This window comes from Vanessa atalanta, chromosome 30 (genome assembly GCF_905147765.1).
Source record: "Vanessa atalanta chromosome 30, ilVanAtal1.2, whole genome shotgun sequence".
In the NCBI taxonomy this organism is placed as follows: Eukaryota; Metazoa; Arthropoda; class Insecta; order Lepidoptera; family Nymphalidae; genus Vanessa; species Vanessa atalanta.
The window spans coordinates 2,817,258-2,834,381 of NC_061900.1; the positions used below are offsets into that span (position 1 = coordinate 2,817,258).

Here is a 17,124-nt window from a genome sequence, read left to right on the forward strand (position 1 = left end):
AGCACATGAAATTTCAGTGGTGCCTGCCTGGGTTTGAACCCGAAATCATCGGTTAAGATGCACGCGTTTTAGCCGCTGGGCCATCTCGTCTCGACAAAACATATAGCATTAAGAAAAATCCCTGCTCAGGTGGCGTACGGTCAGACGGGTTCCCTTCTACAATCGTTGATGGTGGTGATGGTGGTGATGGTGGGGTAAAAATACCAAAACCATAATGTTTTAGTGGGATGCTAAAATAAAACAAATCTAAGATCCAATTCGTTTAATAGTTATCATTCTTGGTCCACTTCCTCCTTGAATGTACGATAAATGACTGCAGCTTTTTTTATTAAATTATCTGTGTACATTTTAAACATTCTTGAAGCGAGAACTTCTTTGATTGTATGTAGAATCGACTTAGTATCAATTTCATACATTATTGACGGTTTTCCGTTGTTGTTCTTGAATTGAATTATTTCTGGTTCTGGAAAGTTATGATTTATTTTCTTATTATTACATACGTAATAGCAATGATGCTTCGATATACAGCCTAAGTTCTTATATAAGAACTGAGATGTCTTGAGGATAGAACACGTAGCTCTAGGGACCCAAAGTGTTAAATTCCTCATATTCTTGTGTGCCCTAGAGCACTAACATGGGTTAAGAATAAACACTGTAAAGAGCAACGTACAAATATCCAATAATATTTACGCACCGTGTTGACAGCTATAAAGCGTTATAAGTTAAACTTCAACGAGTTAGAATATCATAGTATTTTGTACTACAATAGGCTATTTGACTGGTTTTTAAAATCCATTTTATATTATTTAGTAGAGGTTGAGAAATTCAGTAAAAGTTGTTTCTTTTTAACTCTAGTATATATTTGCTGAAAAATATCAAATTAAAAATTCCATATTTAAATAGCGCGCGAAAACGCTACTTTGACATTGTGGCGCTACAGTGGGGTCGGTGACGTCACTTGCCTGTATTGTGGCACATATAATCCACATACAGTAGGCGGACGAGGTTAACGAGCAAGTGACATCACCATAAGCCCAACCAATCAAGAACGTTTAGTTTCACATGACAAACGTTTAAATGATTGCATTTTTGTCTATAGATTTTTGAATTAATGAATTATTATTTTCAACTTTTGTTAATAAAAAAACAATTTTAAACTCATAATATATACTGATTACAATAATTGACACTTTATTTTTCGCATTGTCAAATAGCCTATTCTATGATATTGTCTAAAAATTCTGCAAAAATTCGTTAAAATAAATGAATTATTACGAACTTATATTGTATTTTTTCAATTTCGCTCTGAAACTCGGCAAATCGTCGTCATCCGGTTTTTTAAATAGACCGAAAACTTTTCTCAGTAAGCCTGACATTACATTTCCCGCGTCCAAATCGCCGCCATCTTGACGTCGGTCGCCATTTGCATTTTCCTCCGGCTTAATGGCAAAGACAATACTTTCTAATTCCTTGTCATCCGGTTGACTTTTGATTTTGAACTGCTTGAAGTTTTTGAATTGTTTGCGCGCCGTGTCTGCTATTTCGTCGAATTTATGTGATGGGACGACTTTGTGAATCAAAGTGTCACTGTTCGGATTTTTATCGCCTTTCCGTACTTGAACAAGGACGTAAGTATCGCCTTCATTTATTATGGTTGTGCCTACAAATTCGTATCAAACTAAATATACACACACATATACAAAAAAAAAAATTATCACACACAAATTAAAGCACGCATTACGTTCTCATATCATACCGTCCTCTAACACAACATATTACTAATTTTTATAAACTTTTTTTTTTCGATGGTAAAACGGATAAACACGAGTCTCACACACGTGAACTATATGTGGGACTCGCCGGTGCCGAGGATGCTTAGTGTACCGTACTATTATATTATATATTTATACAATAGGTAAACTGATTAAAAATTACTGTACTCTTCCCATATATGTAAATATTCTGATCCTCTGCCCAAAGGTTGCCTGGAAGAGATCGCTGCTTAGTGATAAGGACGCCTGTTGCACCTCATGCATTTTGTGTAACAAAATTGTAATTTTTATTTTTAAGCTTGGGTGCAATAAATATTAAAGAAATAAATAAAAAACCAGCAGTACCCTCTCCTAAAACAAAGTCGCTTCCCGCTGCCTGTCTGTCCTTGTGTATGCTTAGATCTTTAAAACTACGCAACGGATTTTGATACAGTTTTTTTAAATAGATAGAGCGATTCAAGAGAAAGGCTTATACGTATAATACATGCATAAAACATAGTAGAGAAACACTGATATTTTGAGGTTTCTAATGTGATGTCGTAAATATACACGTTTTTTTTTGCGTTTACATTTCAAACGCTGACTATATCAAAACAATGTACTACAGTATTGTACACCTTTAAAAGGTCTACAAAAACGTCGGGGATGGTATATGTCTCTTAGGGATTATCCTCAATAAGCATTTTAGAAAAATGATGGCTCATTTATTTCGATTTTAAGCAATACAGTATTAATCCTTATCCAATTATCAATATGGCCCTTTACAGCATGTAATTTAATTGGAATATTTCGAAGATATTACTGATTTAGAACACAGGGAAACCGCTATGGGTTTGTACTGTCTAACGATTGAAAAACTGTGAAAGTGTAAGACATTCTGTAGTATATTTAGTACTAGCGAACCGCCCCGGCTTCGCACGGGTGCAATGTGGGTTATCCCTAAGTTCTGAGTATACGTTTGGCTGACACAGTTTGTTAATCTTTAGAGTAAGTCTCATCTGATTGATTTGTCAAATTAGACCAGCTTGACAACTGGCTTCCTACGAGGAGGATGACCCCTAAGAAAGAGACATATATCATCGCGGACTTTTTTGAAGATCGTTTTAATATTTACAATACTGTAGTACATTATTTTGATCTATCTTGTACGGTTAATCCCACATTTGCAATTTAAGCGCAAAAAATGTTTATTTACGACATCATTAGAAACCTCTAAAATTATCAGTGTTTCTCAACTATATAATGCATGTGTTATACATATAAACCTTCCTCTCGAATCGCTCCATCAATAAGAGAAAACCGCATCAAAATCCGTTGCGTAGTTTTTAAGATCTAAGCATACATAGGAACAGACAGCGGGAAGCGACAGCATTGCACCCGTACGAAGCCGGGGCGGGTCGCTAGTGCCTAATATTTTTGTTTGTACCTAATATAATATTTACATGAATATACATACCAATAATAAAAAGATAAAGGATTTTCTTCAAACAAAACATATTAAAACACTTTACGTAATTGAATATTTAATCAAAATGTAATTATTATTGTAATTGCGTTTAATTTATGTTGTATAATTTGATTGTAGAATTTATGGTTATATCCAATAGTTCAGGATATTTAATTTAATTATGTTTGACTAGCTACACGTCCCGACTTCGCATGGATAACAAAACTAAAATATATATTGTTACTATAATAAAAATACTCCAGAAAATTAAATGAATTTATTTTGTGTTGTGTATATTCACAGCTTTTTTTCAGCATTTTGCCGTCCATTTTTTGGACGAAAGCCTCAATAAAACGCTAACCATCGTACTTTTTTAAGTCGTCTTCCACCTCGCCTTAAACTTCATTTGCCTAAGCATGGTCTTCGTGATCTCACGTGTCGACTCCATCACTAATCAAAGCGTTCGGAGTCATGGTCAACCCACTTCCATTTCAGCTAGATAATACTGCGCGATGTCGGTGAGTTTAGTTCTCTGGCGAATTAATTTCGGATTCTATCTGCCAGAGAAACGACCTAGAATTTTTGGACCAGTCGCACGGTGAGTGTCCACGTTTCGGTACCGTACGTAACAGGTAAGCACCGATTAAAGACCCTGGTCTTACAGATTTATCCCTTCAAAATGATGAACATATTCCATTAATAATTATTATCTTGACAATTAAAAGAATTATATTATTCTAGCATTAGGTTTTAGCCCCAAAATAGATTTCTAAATATACATTATTAGCACACCTCCGCCCCATCTATAGAACAGACCTTTTAAATTTCAAGTCATTTACCTTAAAAAACATTCATACAGACTTCTAAATCCGTTTACGCCTTTAAGGGGTGGAGTTTTATAACGTCCGTTCTTAGCGGACACTAACAGCAAAATTTTAAGTTTGTATGTGTTATAGTTTCTGTAGTAATCAGTGAGTTACTTGTATTTTGCTTTTATATACAATGTAAACTCTACATAACGACACTCAAGGGACTGTGTGTATTTTGACGTTATAGAGAGTTGTCGTTAAATGGAAGGGAGAAAAATCTGTATTAGAAAAAGAAAAGTTTATTTCAGACTAATGTTAGTAATTGAATAAAACAATTTGTATTTTTGAACGCTATTGCGTATAGTCAGGGCAGGACCGTAAGTTTAGGGGGCCCTGGGTTAACACTAATTAGGGGCCCACCTAAGTCATATCTGAAATTAAACTTGAATTAAATAATCGAATCGGTTTGATTAATTACAGAACTCGCAGGGTGGCAAACCATACGATCTGTTTAATTTAATAAAGTTATGGACTCTTTCGCATTATCTTCTATTTTTGACTTTGACTTGACTTAGCTGGGGCCCCCTTGAACCACGGGGCCTTGGGCTGAAGCCCCAAAAGCCATATGGTAGATCCGGCTCTCTGTATAGCCTATTATTTTCGACTGACGTCTTTTGCTGTACCAGTAATTTTGTTGTATTTTCTTAACTTATACGTAACGTTGCGATATTGAGGCGTCTTGGTGATTAAAAGGCACTTTTCAATAATTCTTCTGTCTCTTCTTCTACCTCTTCTTCTTCCTTATGCGTGCAAGCAATCATAATTTGTATTTCTTTCGTTTATTACGGTCTAGGATAATAAAGCGACAAAAGAACCTACACATCTGCGCTGTTTTTACTGATGCTGGCCATCGAAAAAAACTTTTTACTATTTGATGTGTCGTTATTGAGAGGGGGTGTAACGCTATACAGAGTGTATCATTGTATGGAAGATAAGCTGAACAAACTAGTCGAGTGATTTCGACGCTTTAGGGAGTTTGTCGTTAAATCAAGTGACGTTACATAGGGTTTACAATGTACATATGTAGTGTTAGAAGAAAATTAAAGTCACATATAGCAACACAGCGACCGGATATATAAGGATGACGGTTGGCGGTACTCGTCTATCCGCTTAGCTGTCTGAATATCTAGCGACGGCCTGTCATAGAAGGCAAATGTCTGTTGGCCGCCATTACATAATTTTTTTAAATTTTCATTTTCTATTTGTAATAGTAGATTATAATGCCATTATTAATGACGGCGCATCACTAGCGTCATCTTTTAAATTACGAGGAAACAAGATTTGATAGCTCGTCGGTCTGGTGAAGCGTCGGATCGCTGGTTGGCGGGAATGTTGAACGTCGCCATTATTGTGGGGTAGTCAGCTGCAAGCGCTACCACGTAAGCGAATTGCCTTTGTTCCTCATGATTTTTATATTGTTGACTTGTAATTTCTTGCTAAAATAATAAACAGATGGCTTATCTTAATAGAGTTGGAGATTTGCCTTTATACAAATAAAAATTAAAAATAGTTGACAATCAATACTGTTGTTTGACATTTTTCTCCCCGCCGTCATACATCAAGATCGTTGGTGAGGCTGATGACGTCTTGCCCGCCAACAGCAGGTTTTCCGGTTTGATGGGTGAGTGAGCCAGTGTAACTACAGGCACAAGGGACTTAACATCTTAGTTCCCAAAGTTAGTGGCGCATTGATGATTTAAGAAATGATTAATATTTCTGACAGCGCCATTGTCTAGCGGTGGTGCTTCATCAGGCCTAAAACTACTTATTTTTATATATATTTTTTTTAGTTATTTGCTGTACTGCAAAACAATTGTTACTAAATTACTATAACTATTTAAAACGGGATATTTTAACAATTCGGAGTCTCGTGAACATGACATTCGTAGATAATGTCGAAATATCGAGCTCCACCAAATAAAAATAAAAAACATGGTAAATACTAAATATCCCGTTTTAAATACTGATAGTAATAAAAATAACCTAGTTAATTTAAATTCTTAAATCGTTACTAAAAGTTTTTCTAATGCCATCTCGTTTTTAATTAATTAAAGTTGATTATTACAAAACAACCATTTCTAATGACATACTTTAACGTTACTCTAGACTGTTTGAACCGTAATCATGTATATATCGTTTTATTGAGATATATTACAATAAATATTTTATCAAAACATTTTAACTTAGGTTTGTCTAAGTATCTAACAATATATGTTTTTACCCCATTTGCTGTTGAAACTCTTGGACCTTGTAGTAGTGCAAAAACCTTTATTAAATGTATAACACCTCGCCTCATTGCCTCCACTGGTGATAGTGATAGTACATTTTGTCCAAAGAATTGTAATTCATAATAAAAACCAAAATAGTGATTAATATTCATTTAAATTAAAAAAAAAGTAATAATTCGTGTTTCAATTTCAATCAAAATTAAATTTATATCAAGGCTGTATGATGTAATATATTTGCCACGAAGAAATAATTAAAGAAACAAAAAAAAAAAATTGCTGTCAATATCTGTCACTTGAAAATTTTTTTAAGGTTTTATTTTCATTCCCATACTCTGGGTATTGAAAAAATCGCTGTATTATCCGTCCATGCCGGTTCTTCCTTCCTTCTGTATCCATGATGCATAGCTAATACATGAACTTTGACGGCCCGAGAATTAACATTGTTGAAGTCAACCGTAATCGACTTAAACAAACTCACGAAAGAAACTGCAGCGTTGTTCGGTGAGATGTCACTTATGTTGACGCATACGAAACATATTATGAGGCTGTTTTTCTACAAAAAAAAATTAATTATTTATTTATTTATTTATTGGTTTTTAAGGACTCAACTCATCAAACCCGACCGATAGATTTTTTGACTCCGCAAAGTCAATAAATCCTTGAGGCAAAGTTTTTTTTTTAATAATAGAATTCCACAGATATATTTAACTATGCCGATTCATAAATTCGAATTTTTAATATATAAAACATATTATTTAATATTATATATGTATATGATATAAAAGCGTGGAGTTAATACTCGTTGACTTCCAGGCAGATTTTTTTTTAAAATTCTATTTAACTAACATAACTTTGCATTTTTAAGAAACTCAGTAGTTGCTCTTTTCTAAAAAGAGCAACTACTGAGTTTCTCGCCGGTTTTTCTCATCTACATTCCGAACCGGTGTTAGCTTAATGTTTAATATAGATCTGTAAAATTACGTTTCAAAAGTGTAAAAGCTGACATAAATAAAGTATTTAAATGTTATTTGATTTTGATTGGTTTACCTAGATTGATAAGTGTTCTAGAGCAGCGGTGTTATATCGACGTTTAAACTAATATATAGGGATGGGATTAAACTGCATTGACTTACAAAAGGTAATCAGTTAAGAAGAATCGTTAAAGAGCGTTTGTTTGCTAAAGGATATAAACAACACTAATGACTTTTTAGTAGTTTCACACCTTGGGAATGAGATGATCGCAGTGGCGTAGCTATCGTATGGCCAGGTGGTGCAGTGCACCAGGGCCCCTGAGGTCTGGGGGCCCTCTAACCTAAGCTATGAAAAGAGCTTTGAATAGAGATGAAGTATGGATTTAATTCACTGTATCCTGTATCCCATTCTTATTACTATCTATAATTTTGAATGCCAATATACGTTAAAGAGGGGGCGAGGGCCCGATTCTATTTCTATGCACCGGGGCCCTTACCCACCTAGCTACGCCACTGGATGATCGCCTGCTTTGCTCTGCTTCAAATAACGAAAATATATTAATAAATATATTTTCATAATATAACAATAGTTATATTATGAAAACAATAGTTGTGAAAAATTACATTTAAAACTGAGACTGTACTACTTTAGTATAAACAGTCAGTGTAAATAGCAACTCAACGAGATCGAGAACTCAATAGCTATAATTAAAAATGCTTTAACTTGCTCTATGGTCTATTCCTATCGAAGTAGGAAAAAAGATAAACAAACCTTAGATTTACGTGTTTCATGCGATTCGCTAATAGCTCAGCTATATTGTGCACTACTGAGAGTTTATAATTAATATATCTTTACTTATAATACAACACTATCACACTTAACTACTTATATCCACTTTAATTTTACTTCCAATATTCCGATAACAGTTTCGTCGATGTTCGAAATTCAATTTTGACGCAAATCCATAGTGAATATCACAGATTAATCAAGCTCTCGACCAATGATATCGTTTATTCGTCACTGCAAGCCCGGCGACACTTGAATGATCTGTGCCGTCAGCACAAATAAAAGTCATCAAACTAAAAATTGAAGCCACTAGATAGCCACTCCAAGCGTATACATCTGCACGCCATCATTAAATAACTCCTAGCGCATACCAAATTAAGACCCAGAAAACTGCGTATTTGAAACAGATTAGAGACTCTGGAAGGGGTCGTTTTTGCTGCCGAAACTTTTTTATATATACGCGAAACATTTATTTAAATAAACACTCATTTTCATTCATTCATCCATTGCATTCCACAATACTGCTCTCTACAAATCAGTCGTTTTATTGTACTGCCACCTCACCGCACCTCCTAAGCCCACAAAACCTTTAAACTCCTTTAAAATAGCAACGATTAAGTGTCAAAAGAAGTTGCATAGTCCGTGTAGGCCTGTTCTGTTACACGAAACTCGAATAGTTATTTGAGAGTACGTCAGAAGACTACGTATGAGCAGGTTATTAGCCAAGGACTCCATAAAAATAATTATTAAAGTAAGTATTCTTGGTAATCTTTAAACCCATGGTATTAGGGTTATTGTTGGTTTAAGTCTTGTTTTAAATTTGTCTGTCTTGTGTCTATGGATGACTTTGATGATATAATCTTTTTTTTTTCAAATATGCTCAATGCACAAAATTATTCTGCCAAAAATATTTTTAGTTTTTAATTACCCGAATTTACCTACCGATAAATCAATCGTATACGATTTGATCCCAGCTGGAACGATGTGTGTTTTGTCGTGAAATACTTGAGCGTAATCCCAAGATGGGTCACCTGAATACAAATATTATTTATATATTAAAATTAAACATTCTCCACGGCGAGTTTATCGTGATATCGTCCTCTTATCGATTATACGATAAACAATCCCACTTATCACATAATTTCCTATTGAATTTGATGACACAGCCACACCTTCGCAATACACTCGTACGTGGGGATGACGCTTAAGTTTAATAACTATTTAAAATAACAAGTAAGTTTTGAATTCAATAAATAATTTAAATTACTTACTTATATTAAATATTTGGCGGGTACCACCTACTCGTAACATATTGTACCATCAAACAGCAATATTTAGTATTGTTCTTTTCCGGGTTGTAGGGTGAGTGAGCCAGTATAACTTCAGGCACAAAAGCCATAACATCTTACTTCCCAATACTTTTGATGCATTGGCGATGTAAAGAATGGTTAATATTTCTATCAGTACCGATAACTATGGACTATCTCATAGTACACAGTAACAGCCTGTAAATTTTCCACTGCTGGGCTAAGGCCTCCTCACCCTTTGAGGAGAAGGTTTGGATACTCATGTGACAGAACTTTGTTGAAATTAGACACATGCAGATTTCCTCACGATGTTTTCATTCACCGCCGAGCACGCGATGAATTATAAACATATTAAGCACATAAAAAATCAGCGGTGTTTGCCTGGGTTTAAACTCGCAATCATCGGTTAAGATGCACGCGTTCTAACCATGGCGTCATCTCGACTCCCGGCCGCCTAACTATATCATAAAAGAACTAAATATCTATGTCAAATTTCATTATTGATTAATTATTGAATCACACAAAAACGAATGAATCAGATCCATTCATAATTAAACATTTATAATATTATCTAGATGAGATTTTGTTTAAAATACATATTTACCAAATTTATAGTCGCACGAATAATCGTATCCACAATAAATATTTTGTATTAATAATAGTATGGCAATAACGGCGACTTGATCCGCCATTTTGTAATAGCTGTCAAGGAAAATTCACTTTAATTTAAAAATTAAAATAAACAACATCGCTAAATAATCGATTTGTCACGTTAATTATTTAATTATTTACCGAGAAAATACGCGATAACTATTTCATTTGCAATTGAAATTAATGCTTTTGACGTAAGAAAGATTTTACGTTATCCGATCCGATGTCGGCGTCGAAAGACGACAGCTGATAGTCACCACCGTGTGTTTTCACGTATTTCCAGAACCTTCTCAAACTATGCTGGGGCTCTTGGGCACCCATGAATTTGGGGCGCTTTTGCTAGATATTTTTTGGTTTAATTTGGTAAATTATTGGTTCTTCGGGGCCCTCTCAGGATGGGGGCACTGGGCACATAGACGGTGACTCTCAGGATGGGTAAAGACGGCAATACGTATTTCCGACAAAATCGTTCCGTTTACTGTTCTATAATATTTGAGACGCAAAAAGAGATCTGTACAAAGAAAATATTGGATACATCCCATTGTAAAGCTAGATATTTAAAAGGAGCAATTGACACTCCATTTAGCAAGCTACAAAACGCACCTAAAATGATTTTTTAGTATGTGCGAATTAATGTAATTTGTCGTGGCGTCATCATGGCGTCGTTATCATTTAAATGTTTTATTTAAATGATAACGACGCCATGATGAAATTTGACAAACAAGTAAACAAAACAAAAACGCAATATGGCCGCCGTGCATAGGGCTCTGCGCACACAGTGACATTTTAAATGTACCTACGTATAGCACACTTACAAACAATATCGTTCGACGGCTCCCGGCTGCCGCCAGATATCCGATCGGACAATATGAAAGACAGACATACATATATCATACATTTTACTTCCTCCGATAAGCAGTCATTAATTTATTAAGTAAGACGATTTAGGGGGTCACCATGTCTTATGTTTTCTTACAAGGGGTTGGGAACGAATTTCGATAGTTCTTACGTAAGGTCAAAAAAATTAAATTTTTTTGGAAAAACGCGGCCAACCGCGCGGTTGCTGAGTTTCACTCGGATGCGTACATTTAGAATCTTTGAAATTACAAATAAACACATCTCAAAAAGTTGTTACTTTGAAAAATAAACAGTAAAATAAACCAAACGTCTACTCATTTTCTCTCTAGATTCTTACTTAATAAATATTAAACAGGGAGGAACAGGGAGGAACATTATATTAGGGGGGAATGGGTTAAAAACTAGCCAAAATAGTCTTACGTAATAAATTGATGGTCCCTAATGATATGATATGTGAATACACTAATAATTTTTATGGAGCGTTATGTAAAATTGATGAGAGACAATTTTGTGATGCACGCGCAGCGTGACATGAAACGAAGTCGCTCGCTACACGTAAAATTAAGTGTCATGTCGCTCGAAATAGACAACTTATTTTATTTTACAACTAGCGACCAGCGCCGGCTTCGCACGGGTGCAATGCTGATACTTAATATACTATGTGTACTACTAAATATAAATCTTACAACGTTCACAGTTTTTCAGTCGTTAGACAATACAAACCGCTATGTCCCTGCGCTTTAAATCTGTAATATCTTCGAAACTATTAATTTAAATTACACGCGGTAAAGGACCATATTGATCTATATTAAATGCACAATGTATTTAAGGTACTTAATTGGATAAGGAGTAATGCTGTATTGCTTAAAATTGCTTCGAAAATAAGCCATTATTTCTCATAAATTGGGGATAAAAATGGTTGTTGTGGGCTATCCCGAAGAGATAGACATACAAAATCGCGTCAATAGCGCAAAGGCTTAAGGGTTATCTAGGGATGTAAATAGCCAATCCTGACCCCTTGGTTTATTGTCGTCCCGACTCCTAACACAAGTGTTAAGCTTAAATGGAGGTGTAAATAGGAATTAGTAATTGCTTAATAAATTTGGAGCATTGCCATTATTATTTAAAAAAAAGTAAGTTTTTTATTGTGTTTTAAATTACATATACAATGAATGATATAAATATATATGGGGTAGGTAAGCGGTTGGACTTATGGCCCATCTGATAGTAAAAAGTAAAGATTAACTATTCCGTACATATAAAGTGTATCACCGACCTAAAACAAAGACGTTAAATCTTCTGCCTGTTAGCCAAGATGGCTGTGGTCAGTGGCGTAGCTAGGTGGGTACGGGCCCCGGTGCATAGAAATAGAATCGGGCCCTCGCCCCCTCTTTAACGTATATTGGCTTTCAAAATTATAGATAGTAATAAGAATAGGATACAGGATACAGTGAGTTAAATCCATACTTCATCACTATTCAAAGCTCTTTTCATAGCTTAGGTTAGAGGGCCCCCAGACCTCAGGGGCCCTGGTGCACTGCACCACCTGGCCATACGATAGCTACGCCACTGGCTGGGGTTAGAACATCTGAATCTTTAATTATTATTACAATATAACATTTTTTTATAAATTATATTCTTAAACCTTGAAGACATAAAATAAAACAATTTTAAGTATTTAAAATATATTTAAATTATCAGTACAATTTGCAATATTAATGTTACACATTTCGAAACTTAAATTACGATAACATTACTGACACAGATTAAAAAACAATTAAATAATTTCACAATTGAATTCATAATAAATTATAATTAAAGCAAGAAAAGCACCATTTTTAAAACATACATATTATTTACAAAATTATATATTTAGATGAACAGCATTATAAGTAAAGATATATAACTTGGGTCTCCTTTTTTAAATATATACCGGAAATTATGCCGCTGAGAAATTGCGTCCCTGTATCTGTCAGTTGGATACGACAGCTGTCAGTTTTCAAAACCGAATATCTTGACTGTTGCGTAAGATGGCGGACATACTACGCATATTATAAAATGAAATAATTCCGCGTCTGTAGGTTTTAATTCATTAAAATTTATATAACGATGATTTTATTGGAATGTGAAGTTAGGACTTGTGTGTTTGCTTTGTTTTCATACTTTGCCTGATTTTCGGGAATAAAATTTTCGAAATGTCGCCTAATATAATAAGTATTAATATAATAATTACTTATTAATTTAACACCGTGATCCTTGTAACTTTCAAATTAACTAATTAATTATTGAATCATAACAACATACCATGACAATCGGTTAAATTAAGACATTTTAGTATGTACTAGCGTCCTGCCCCGGTTTCGCAAGGGAAACCTTTAAAATTATCAGTGTTTCTCTACTATATTGTGCATGTATTATACACATAAACCTTCCTCTTGAATCAATCTATCTATTAAAAAAAACGCATCAAAATCCGTTGTGTAATTTCAAAGATCTAAGCGTACATAGACAGACAGCGGTAAGCGACTTTGTTTTATACTATGTAATGATTACCAAGATTCTGATGTAAATAGAAGGTTATTTATTTAGTTTACGTTATGTACATATTTGTATTTGGATCGAAGTTCTTTAACGCGGTTTACAGTAGAGTGAACTGTCAGAAATCGTCAAGTAAGGGACAAGCGTTATGCCCCCTCCAGGCGACCTTCCCCTCTCTTTTTTTTCAGGTTTAATATAACATTATTTAAACAACTTCCATCGGGTGTCTCACTGCGCTTTTTATAATTGAATCTTTATAACAAATATTATTATTATTATAAATAATTTTTCATGAATTTAAATAATGAATATTTTGATATCCGATTGATTTGATTCGTTAGTAAGGCAATTAAATTATTGTGATATATTTATACAACCTTATGTCATAAACCCAAAGTTAGATCGTGTATCTGATCTGTCAGGGACGCTAATCCTCGCAGCGTGACATTAAACATTTAGAAAAGGATTAGTTCTAATAAAATTATGTCATAAGTACATACTTCAAACGAAAATATTTCTGAAAGATTACACGACAATAAATTAAAAGTATGGCATTTAAGTAAAAACTTATTTATAATAATATTAAGAGATACAGACTAATATATAATTATAGTTCATTGAAATACAATTTTTACGAAATTTAAAAAAAAAATCTGTTTAAATTTTATATCTTATAGGAGTAGAGACAAAAGAACAACTTTGACCTTGAATTGACGCGATATCATTGGTCGAGAACAATCTGTGATGGGCGTGTGTTCGAGGAAAATTAGCGTTCTGAATGTTGGTAACAAAATAATTATAGTGTATATAAGTAGTTAAGTGTAATAGTGTTGTATTATAACTAGAGATATATTAAGCAAGGACTGTTTGTAGTGTACAATATATCCCTATTAGTAAATCACAGGTTTGTATATCTTTATTCGTTCGATAGAAACAGTATGTACATTGCTATGTAAAAAAAACTATTAAAATGAACTATAACCTCATTATCATAAACAGACCAGACTATCTATGAACTCAAACGAACCCAAAATCACAATTTCTGATCAGCGGACTAAATAAGCTCTATGATATTAATAATATATTTTTTTTTTAAATTAAATAAACTCGTCTGGTCTAAAGCTATAACCGCATTGGTCTTCTAATCACGACGGTAGAAAAAAAAGTATTAGGACGCGTTTAGACTTACTGCATTAAGATATTATTTATAGTTAAAATTAGTTCCATGTACAAAATCTACCAACGTGGTCAGATAAAGCCTTCGCCGTCCAACAAGTAAACATCACTGACATTGACGTTTTAAAAGTGTAAACCGTTTTTTAAAACGCCAATGCTCTATCAAGTATACCTTTAAATATACATGTCCCATGTTTGAAGGGGGAGTGAGCCTGGAACACTGGCTCCCCCCCCCCCCTTCAAACATAGTAATACAAAGTATTGTATGAACTTACTAATGAATGAATTTCGATTTTATTCGTTCGACTAGTATATATATTTAACGTACCGGGAAATATTAATCACATATTCAGAAACTAGAACGTCCCCTCTTCTGTTAATGCAGATTCCATTAAATTGTCCCCCCCCCATTCTGTCAATAATATTATTTAATTAAGTGTTTGAGGGCTTTAAGTGACTTGGGGCCATTGTATAAATGTATTTAACTAACATGACTGTATTTTTAGATGTTGAAAAAGAGTAACTACTGAGTTCCTTGCCGGTTCTTCTCGGTTGAATCTACATTTCGAACCGGTGGTAGCTTCACTTAATATAGTTTGTTAAATGACGATTCAAAAAGCCTACTTGAATAAAGTATATTTTGATTTTGATTTTTGACAACGATTAATTTAATGTACCAACCCTGTATTTTAATGTTGGTCTCGTTTATTAAAAGAGATAAGGCAAGTTAATTTTATTTCACAGTTTCGATGTTCAGTAGACTCCTGTCTAGTCCGGCACCCCCTATAATTCGCCATGTCTATTATTATGGAATATCTTTTGTCAATCTTCGCTGTTGCACGATTGAGCAAGTTACAATTTGTTTTATGTTTTGAATCTGAGTGCTTAGTTTGAATTTGACTACATGTGATAGTAGATCGAGCCGAGATGGCCCAGTGGTTAGGTTAGGTTAGCCGGTTACCCGGGCAAGCGCCACTGAATTTTCATGTGCTTTATTTGTGTTTATAATTCATCTCGTGTTCGGCGATGAAGGAAAACATCGTGAGGAAACCTGCATGTGTCTAATATCAACGAAATTCTTTCTGCCACATGTGTATCATGCATGTGGCAGAAATAATTTCGTTGATTCTATCACCGAGAATTAGACAGCATTTTTTTTAGATAATTACATCCTTAATAAAATTTCCAGTAAAAGGCTGAAGTGTATCTCTCGTTTAATATAAAGGGAGACCGGTTTACTAAAATGGGGACGGTGCCGAAATGAAGGCATGCATCAGTGACGTCAATGTAAATTATACACAGTTACAGACAAGGTAATCAATATTAAGACGTAAAAATCTTTAAAGTAAAAAGTTTTATGTTTGAGACACTTAGAAATTTGTTTTGAAATCAATGAGAGAAAATTAAGTTTTACGAGGGACGTTACTTATAAGCGCTTAAAAAATGCGTCGCGATGTATTTACATTATAAGAATCTTTAAGAAAATGTCATTTGCAAAACGCACGTGTAAATTAAAATCGTTTTTAGCCACACTTACGAACCAAGGTCATATTATGTTCAATAAAGCATTACAATTAATTTAGATTTGTTTAAGATATTTCGAAGAAACCAATTAAATCGATAAACTAAACTACAATATTAATTTAATTTAACTACAAGACGAAACAGTTTTACCGTTTTCAAATGTCATTGTCAAATTTTGACAGATAAACGTCAATGTCAAAATGTAATGACATTACGTCACGCGTTTTCTTTCTGAAGTGTCATTTGGTAATCCAAAATAAATATTAAAGTCCAAACCATTGCGATCCTTAATTGATTTAAATATTATTTCTTTCAGTCTGTTTCACTATAAAACACACTTTTTTTTACGTTTCATTCTGTCACATTAAGTTTAAAAATGTACATAAGATGGCGGCTGCGAGGAAAATGGCGGTGGTTTCAATTGTAGACGCGTGACACGCTAAGACGTCGTTCGGGTATAAATTCGGTGGAGGGGCCTCTTCGCCCCCTTTGCAATATTCTTTGCGGGACTGAAAAGGAAAAAAATAACATTGTTTAACTTTTAAAAAATAATATGTTGATCTAAATACTGTTTTGCTTTTATTTCGAATAAGTAGGCAGACTGTCAAATGGGCCACGTGACTCTGGCTTTATTAGTATACAGTACATTTTACCATTTCTTACATCACTATGAGCCATCGACCTTGGGAGTTATGGTGTCCTTTGCGCCTATAGTTACACAAAATATTAAATGTTGTTGTTTGGCGATAGATCAACTGATATGATAATGATTGATGGTATAGAGGGACGGACGAGCAAATGGGACACCTGATGGTAAGTGATCATCACCGCATAGACAATGGCGCTATCAAAAATATTAATCATTCCCTACATCGCCAATGCGTCACCAATCTTGGGAACTAAGATGTTATGTCCTTTGGGTCCATCCTTCAAACCGGAATAAAAGAGTACACAGTACATCAGTTTGGCAGTAAAATATCTGATGAGTGGGTGGTA

The 17,124-nt window shown here is 34.3% G+C and overlaps 2 protein-coding genes across 3 annotated transcripts in view; both read right to left on the bottom strand.

Annotated features, from left to right (window-relative positions):
* Nucleotides 1-6,624: 6,624 nt before the first annotated feature.
* Nucleotides 6,625-10,073, bottom strand: LOC125075404. Its single transcript, XM_047687145.1, has 3 exons — nucleotides 9,986-10,073; nucleotides 9,017-9,105; nucleotides 6,625-6,869 (listed from the first exon to the last, which is right to left on the bottom strand). Exons 1-3 carry the CDS (start codon nucleotides 10,071-10,073, stop codon nucleotides 6,636-6,638), a joined length of 411 nt encoding a protein of 136 aa, XP_047543101.1. The 3' UTR covers nucleotides 6,625-6,635.
* A 3,388-nt stretch (nucleotides 10,074-13,461) lies between these two features.
* LOC125075246 (leishmanolysin-like peptidase) overlaps nucleotides 13,462-17,124 on the bottom strand; it is a 105,911-nt gene continuing 102,248 nt past the window's right edge. For both annotated transcript variants that reach the window (XM_047686945.1, XM_047686944.1), the window contains exon 18: nucleotides 13,462-16,637. In XM_047686945.1, the coding sequence (XP_047542901.1) occupies nucleotides 16,488-16,637 (150 nt within the window). In that variant the 3' untranslated portion in view covers nucleotides 13,462-16,487. The remainder of the gene's footprint in view (nucleotides 16,638-17,124) is intronic.